Below are 8340 nucleotides of genomic sequence, written 5' to 3' on the forward strand. Positions count from 1 at the left end.
ATCCACAATGGTAGATGAAGTGAGGCAGTTTCAAGGCATTCTCATACTGTCAAAATGAACAAGCTTGGGCCTTTTGACCAATCAGTGTTGTATTTTTCAGAGGCGGGGCACTTCCACAAGCATTGTTTATTTCCTCTAATACCAATAAAGTTTTATTCGAAGAACCATAAGTCGTGCTAAACAAATGGGGGCTGTAACCGATGGTAAGATTGTTGATTTCCCACCTTTACCTAAATAATTAATTTGTTTACTGTTTTTGTAGAACTCTGTTGAAATACGTCTGCGTATTTGTGATTTTTCCACTATATATCCTGCTGAACACTCCTGACTTCAATGTTGGCTAGCTAGCTAGCTAGCTACATTTCTAGCTAGCTTAACCAAGAGAGTGCTAAAGTCATAGAACTCTACTTGCTCCAGTAAGCTACTGACACTTCTAGCTAACTAGTTAGTTTATTTAATCATGACGGTACGTGATAATAAATTACAAAGAACTTAGAGTAGTTTAGTTTTGAACTAGTAATGTTGCCCAGCTATTGCTCATATTATATTCTAAATCTCGTGCATACAGATGAAGTTATTCGGAAACGTCTTCTCGTCGATGGAGACGGAGCTGGAGACGACCGACGGATCAATGTGCTCTTGAAGAGTTTCACGAAATGGTGCAACTCAACTGGGTCGCCTGAGGAAGGGTACATGCCATTGTCATCTCTTCCCAATGATGGTTAACCCTGGCTCTACCAGAGAACTAGTGTACATCAACATGGTTAGCTTGTATCTCAAACTGAAGTAATACAAAGTGAATTCTGTTCCTCTTTGCAGATTCACGCAGTACCAGCGGATGTTGGGCACATTGGCACAATGTGAATTCTCAATGGGAAAGACCTTGCTGGTTTATGACATGAATCTCCGGGAAATGGAAAACTATGAGAAAATATACACAGACATAGGTGAGCAATGCTAGGTTGCATGGCTCAGAGAAACACTCTTAACGGTCAATCACACAAGGCTCTTTGAGTTGCAATCATAACCAGTAATTAACATTACGGTTATATTTGCTTGTCTCTCTTCTTTGAAGAACAAAATATCACATCTGCACATGAGAAAATATCGGAATGCAAAAAGGAGATCCAGAGGGCAAAGAGAATACGAAAGAATCGCCAAGGTGAGGTGGACCTTGATCCCCAGCATTCATTGACACAGAGTGCACGCTTGCTTAACTATACCGTTTTGGAAGGGTATCTTCTGGTTTCCTTAAACTTTTCTTCTTTAATCTGTTCATTTTTCAGAGTATGATGCACTGGCAAAGGTTATCCAGCAACATCCAGATCGCCATGAAACACTGAAGTGAGTTTACTTGGCACATATCATGCTGACAATAACAACTGATATGTAACTTTCATATTTACAACTTCATTAAGTGAGTTGGCCACATGTAGGCCTACAATTTCCGTGCTTCAGTAGAATATGTTGAAGGACATGCTTTGATTTTCTTTTTGGAATGTGTCGACTACAGGCAGTTGGAGGCGCTTGACAAAGAACTCCAGCAGCTGTCCCATATCAAAGAGAATGTGGAAGATAAGGTGAGTGAAATGGTTTCCCTCTCACCTTTTGTGGTTGCAGGATATTTCATACTTAATCTTCATCCTTAATCTTACTCTGTTTTCCCTATCAGCTGGAGTTGAGGAAGAAACAATTCCATGTGCTTCTCAGTACCATCCAGGAACTACAGCAGACACTGGATAGTGAGTAAACCAGATCACTGTGGCAGTAGTGCCCTCCAATGGACAAGAGTGGGCATGCAGTGGTGGGAGTGTTTAGTCTTATGATAAGTGCACTGGGATATACATTTCATCAGGTTTAAGAGAGAATAGTTGGCTTAAGAGTGCATTCAGATCTGGATCCAGGCTAGGTTAGTGTGGCCATAACATGACATGTAAACCTAATAATGATGGAGACAGCATTGTAAGCTTTGTGACTGAATAATCAGCCTACAATTGTGATTCACCCTCATATTTAGTTTTTATAAACCAGTGTTTTGGTGTATACTGATGTAAAGGTTGGCCTCTTCTCACTTGTTCTGTGATAATTACCTGTTTGTGTGTGTTTTTATTTTCTCTCAGATGACGAGAAGTTGGAGAATGATGACACTCAGGAGAGCTCTATGGAGAATGGAGAATAAATGCATTTCAGCCGTCAATGTGATGAATGATGAGTCATGTACTCTCAGTATGTTTTAGGTAATACCTTTTATTTGAACATAATGAAGCCTCACATGAGTTTGTGTTTTTTTATGACCTGTATGTATTTTTGATGAATAAAGTTGTCAATTGTCCTTGCATTGTCTCTTCATCTTCAAATCAAATTGTAGTTCTCGTCTCTAAACCGCCTACATGAGTAATGAAGCCTCGTTGAGTTTAACATTTGTTTTCATATGACATGCATTTTTGATTGACACATCTTGAGGTAGTCCATTTCATGCATATGTAAACATAGGCCTAGTAAGGTAGGTATGAACTTTAATTGGCTTAACATTGGGCATTTATACATATTTATATAATTTATATGTATACACATACAATTCTGATTCTGATGTTTGTTAAAAACTCAAGAGACCTAACCAGTCAAACATGATGTTGAGTGAACACTAACCCCAAACAATAAAAACACTTTTTACAACATACTAACTCATCAGAAATACATTTGATTGCTTTTGAACTGTTGAGTTCCTCCACTAGCCACTGCCTTGCATACACTTATCAAGTCAATGTATAGGCCTATAACACATATACAGATGCAATACAAAGTGTTTTACAGAAAAAATCAATTAAAACAGAAAACTAAGGAGGATAATAAACATATTACAACCATGGAAAACAGTATATGCCAAATGAAGTGAGGGCTGTAGAGACTAATGCAAAAATCAAACTGGAACTAGCGAAATCAAACTGGCACTAGAATTCCACCAGATAACTGCGCGCCTGCATCAGGCGTTTGAGACGACTCTGCAGCGCGGCCCTCTTGCTGCCGATATCAAAGTCCTCCTTCAAGAGCTGCTCCATGTTGTCTTTGTCCTGCAGCATCTGTAGCATCTCCCTCTGCAGCTGAGAGGATGACTCCTGCAGGACCAGGTAGCGGATCACCATGGGGACCTGATCAGCCAGACGTTGACTGGCAATCTGATGAAGACCAAACGTAAACATGACATAAATGGCAGCAGAAGAGTGAATAGTACAGTGTATGTCTATAGCTTTACTGCATTAACATTGTTGCTGTATAAGAGTTACAGATACTGTAAGAATAGGAGATGGTGTCCCTTAGTGGGAAGTATAAGTGTATTTGTGTTGTGTTACAGTAAAGTATAAGCCTGTTTAGGAGTGTTTGGTTAATGAGCAGCAGCCTCTGTAAGATTAGGGTGCTGAGGACACTTACCTGGTAATAGGACTTGAGGTGCAGCATCATCTCCTGCAGGGAGGCGTGGTTGTCTGTGTCACAGTAGACAACGCTCCTTCTCTCTCTTAAAACCCTTACTTTCTCATCATCATCATCCTCCTCATCCTCCTCCCTCTTCCTCGCACTCAGACTGTGGCTGTAAGTGCTGTCCTGGGTGTACACTATCAGCTCCATCTTGAATTGGGTCCTCAGCATAGACTCTGCTGTAATCTCCTTCTCTTGTTTGATGACTTCAATCTTAGCCTGGAGGTCAATAAGTCACTCAGTTAACAATAAATGGTGGTACAGAATATTGTATCATAAAAACAGTTTATGGCCAACTGCAACAGTATTTTGATAATAAATGGTGTCAGCAACACTACATGGCATTATTATCTATCATTATTATCTTATTAAAACTATACCTTAGCTGTTTTCAGGAGGTTAGGTAATCCTGTGAGGTTGGTCTGAGCCAGCTGTATGAGCGCCTTCCTTACGGCATCTAGAGAAAACATCAAGACACAACATTTTGACTTTTGCCAAACAGCAAGAAAGTATGTTTAAATCAAAGAATCACTCGTCAATCTCTGTTTCCTGCCACAATGAGCCAATAACTGATTGTCAGTTACATTTACTAAGTCCCACCCCTCACTTTACGAAGACAAATGATAGGTGCATTTTTTGTACAAAAATCCAAAAGGGCATACTTAGCTCAAAAAGAAGTTTAAGCAGCAGTAATAGGCTCTCTTCTCATATTTCCCATGCCTGCATGATTGTGGACAGCACATACCTGATATCTCCTTAAGCTTCTTGACGGCTGGTTCTTCCAGCAGTTTGATCTGGTCCTTCACCATCACCTCAAAGGTCTTGTAGTTGATGAACCCTGGAAGCTCTCTTCCACGGTACATCTCCTCATAGTTAGCCACCTCTTTCTCAATCTTCTTGTTAACTGCAATAACAAATCTCGAAAACATTATTTTGATTTATACTCAATTGATCAAGTTCATGAGTAACTGTGTGAATGGAGGTTACCGAAGTTAAATAAAAGAGCAAAATGTACATGAAGCTCAAATAGTGATATCGTTATCGTCATAGTGAATGTATGTCAACATTTACTTGTTCTTTATCTTGTGTAAATATTTTAATTTAACATATTTGCATATTCACTCAAAGATTTGCACTCACAGTTTTCTCCAGAGCGGTCCAGATGGGCCTTCCATTTCCCAAACTCTTTCCTGAGTGTGGAGAAGATGTTTAACCTGTCTCCACTCCTCAGCTCCTCTCCAGTGGCCATGTTGATAGCATCCTGGGTGAACTCTGTCACTTTCTGAAACATGAAGGAGAAGAACCATCAGAGAGAGAGTGGTGAGGAGAAACAAACAATGGATAGAATTTCAAATTATTTATTTGAATTGCTGAGTTTGAATCGGTGTTGATTTTAAATCTGATTTAACAGCAGTGTTACAAACAAAGATAAAGCTTATATCAAGGATCAGGCCAAGGGCCTCACATCGATCAGGAAGTAAAGCCTCTCTGCTGGGTCAGAGGGGGGTCCAGTGCCGTATCTCTCCAGCTCAGCATGTGTGTCTGCCAGCTTCGCATCAATTTGTTCCTCCAGACGAGGAAGGGATTTCTAGAGAGCAAAACAGAAGATGTTCAAGGCCACAGAGGTTCAGCAACAACTATGGAATATAGTGCAGTGAAATGTAATGAAAGATGAATTCACCTCAATATGGTGCACCAGTTCCAGGGTTAGCTTCTCCGCCAGTTTAGGGATGGTTGCATGGCCTTCATCATAAAGTGTACTGTAGAATGAATGAGAAAAATGCAAAGCCCAGCATACACCTTTTGCCACAGCTTATAAGTTGCTCATTAAAAACATTTTAAAACATATGGCACTAGTCTGACCTGAGATGTGCATGCTCTTTGAAGAAGGCCTTCTCCCTCTCTGTGGCCTCAGTCAGTGAGACCCGCTCCATGATCTCCTTCTGGCCCCTGCACTTGACAATCATGTAGCCTTTAGCTAGGTGGATGACCTCATTATGAACAATGTCAACCACTGTCTCCTCTGTGCCTTTGTCAACCAGGTCAGGCTTGGTCAGGATGCCTGTGCAATGGTATACACACACACACACACACACACACACACACACACACACACACACACACACACACACACACACACACACACAGACTGTCATCATGATTCATGATGGACCTCCTGGAGGAGGGCCTGCTTCCTGACAATGGGGTATTCAATCAAATGTGCACTGAAGAACAATTATGTTTATTTACCTAAAGTCCTTTCCCCCTCTGGGTCCACCTCCTGTGCCATCTTCAAGGCCTCTGTGGTTGCTATGTCAACGTTGCATGGCACAACCACCAAGCTGATTGTTTCTTGCTTTGTGATGAACTTCCGTATCAGTCTCTTAATCTGGAAACGTAGATGTACATTGTTAAAATTGTCTTTTGTATTCACAATTTTTAACTATATGCTGCCATTCTAAAACATGTTATATATGTGATAACCTACAGTATATATTTAATATGTGCTATGTTCATGAGTATTAACGGGTTTCCAGGAGTATCGAGAGTGGGCCACACAACAAGGGTGAAGCATGTGAGGGAGGACCATGCTTTTACCTGCTCCCCGATGTTCTCAGGTTGACCCTTGACCGCCACCCTGGCGATGCCTGGCAGGTCTATGAGTGTGAGGTCTGGCACGTCAGGGGAGGCTATCTCCAAGCTGATGAGGTCATCACTGATCCCCACTCCCACACCGGCCATCTCATCCTGGGCTGGAGGAGGGCAAGTGTTTTGAACATAAATTCATTTTAGGAGCCAATGGAAAAGAGAGCAGAAACACACAGACTACTGCCAGGCAGCTTTATAATGAAATAATGTTCTGAAGTGCAGTAAAGTGTAATTGCAGGCCAGTGAAAGTGACTTTATTTCACCTGCTCTGATTTTCTTCTCCACATCTGAAGGGTCCTCAATCTCCTCCTCATGGTCCTGGTAACTGATTTTTCCATGCCATTCCTCTCCTTCTCGCTTTCTCTTCATCTTCAGCTCAAGGGGGCATCTAGTCACAATACCTACATAAGGGGAGGAGTGGAGAGGGGAGGGGAGAATGAGGAAATGAAAGAATAAAAAACTGTCTAGAGTAAAGAGTCAATAGTCCTTAGCTAGTCCTTACAGTATACACCAAACATCTATAAAAAAAAATCATAATGTAAACAATCTGTCTCACTTGTTAAACATCTTTCTTATTCTCATGTCATTCAGTCTGTTATCAGTCATTCCATGTGAACTCACCACTCCCCCTTGGTAAAGCCACCCCCGACAGCGCCTCCAGCACGGAGCTCTTCCCCGAGCTCTGGTCCCCAATCACGGCTATGGCTGGCAGCGCAAGGTCCTTCTCAACACCCAAGGAACGGAGGGAATCGATAAGGTCGATGCAGGGACGCACTTTCTCCTCATATTGTTGGTTTAGCGTGTTATTCATGATGAGATACTATTTAAAAGACACTTAGTTAAAGCTTGCCGCAGCTGAAGTAAATTCACTTGAGATGGCAAGTGGACGACTTCTCTTATGTGATGGTGAACTAACAGGTTCAGCATACAATTGTTCAGGGGGATTGGCATGGTGGGAAATCGATTCTTAAGGACTTGATGAGAAAGCAGTTTAACTTTCGTTTCCTCAGACATTCCCTATTCCCAGCAATACTGTCAGACTACGCCTCATCGCGGACATCTACGCCTCCTTTAGCTACGAGTTTTACTTTGCTTGCTTATCACAGCGTGTGTCAAGTGTATATTGTTAATTTTCGCTGTCACTTTCACTTGGGAACTTAACTTTAGCTGTCACCATGATTAATTGTAGACTAGTAACACATTTCCCCTGCTCAATGCTAAACATATACACTCACCGGCCACTTTATTAGGTACACCTGTTCAACTGCTTGTTAACGCAAATATCTAATCAGCCAGTCACATGGCAGCAACTCAATGCATTTAGGCATGTAGACATGGTCAAGACGACCTGCTGAAGTTCAAACCGAGCATCAGATTGGGGAAGAAAGGTGATTTAAGTGACTTTGAACGTGGCATGGTTGTTGGTAGTGATGGGCAAATGAAGCTTTTGTGAAGCACTGAACCACTTGAGCCAATTGTTTCGAAAATGGGTTCATTACTCGAAGCTTCAGTTACAGTGACCTCTCCTGGCGAAGTGCAAGGCTGCAGTCAAATTAGGCAGGCTAGTTGGTGGACAGGAGGCTTTTAATTACACGCACGCACGCACGAACACACACACACACACACACACACACACACACACACACACACACACACACACACACACCTCAATGAGCAGTGTTGGAGAAACTACTTTACTTTTGTAGAAAAGATCTTTTGTTCTGAAGCATCTTTGCTTTGATCACCCTTGGATTTAAAGTATTGTAACGGCCCTGTGAAAGGCCCGTTAGTAACTCCGCCAAGGGAGTTACCGCTCTTGGTGTTGTGGCTAGCGCGGCCGGTTTGTAAGCGAAAGATTGCGAGTTCGATACCCGCTTAAGGCAAGCTGCTCTACCCCGCTGTTCGCTACAGTATCTTTGCTTTGATGAAATTCTTTGATGCACACACACACTAAGACTGAATATCATGTTCTATTTACAAATAAAGATTGATGAATGTGTGTATTGTGTTATTGAGGAGAGAGTGCTGGGGAAAATATGGCATAGGTTGGGTGTGTTTGTGTAACTATGGCAGGGGGTGATTATGTGGGATGGGGAACACTCAAAGATTACAAGAAGAACACTCAGAGAATACAAACGCAATACCAACAACTCAACAGCAACAACGCACCTACTACGACAATCCACAAATTGTGCATTGTTTAGAGCGGTTATAAAG

The 8340-nt window shown here is 41.8% G+C and overlaps 2 protein-coding genes across 2 annotated transcripts; one reads left to right on the forward strand and one right to left on the reverse strand.

Moving 5' to 3' along the window:
- The first annotated feature begins 134 nt into the window (after nt 1-134).
- Nucleotides 135-2336, forward strand: thoc7 (THO complex 7). The gene is made up of 8 exons (XM_083669117.1): nt 135-203; nt 569-689; nt 820-947; nt 1076-1162; nt 1287-1344; nt 1514-1580; nt 1673-1742; nt 2121-2336. Exons 1-8 carry the CDS (start codon nt 185-187, stop codon nt 2177-2179), a joined length of 609 nt encoding a protein of 202 aa, XP_083525243.1. The 5' UTR covers nt 135-184; the 3' UTR covers nt 2180-2336.
- A 152-nt stretch (nt 2337-2488) lies between these two features.
- On the reverse strand, nt 2489-7133 carry LOC310804039 (interferon-induced GTP-binding protein Mx3). The gene is made up of 12 exons (XM_083669116.1): nt 6745-7133; nt 6387-6524; nt 6073-6227; nt 5725-5863; nt 5338-5536; nt 5156-5234; nt 4940-5062; nt 4615-4756; nt 4220-4378; nt 3855-3931; nt 3430-3693; nt 2489-3176 (listed from the first exon to the last, which is right to left on the reverse strand). Exons 1-12 carry the CDS (start codon nt 6932-6934, stop codon nt 2952-2954), a joined length of 1890 nt encoding a protein of 629 aa, XP_083525242.1. The 5' UTR covers nt 6935-7133; the 3' UTR covers nt 2489-2951.
- Between the last annotated feature and the right edge of the window lie 1207 nt (nt 7134-8340).

This window comes from Argentina silus, assembly GCF_951799395.1.
Source record: "Argentina silus genome assembly, chromosome: 4".
Classification (NCBI taxonomy): Eukaryota; Metazoa; Chordata; class Actinopteri; order Argentiniformes; family Argentinidae; genus Argentina; species Argentina silus.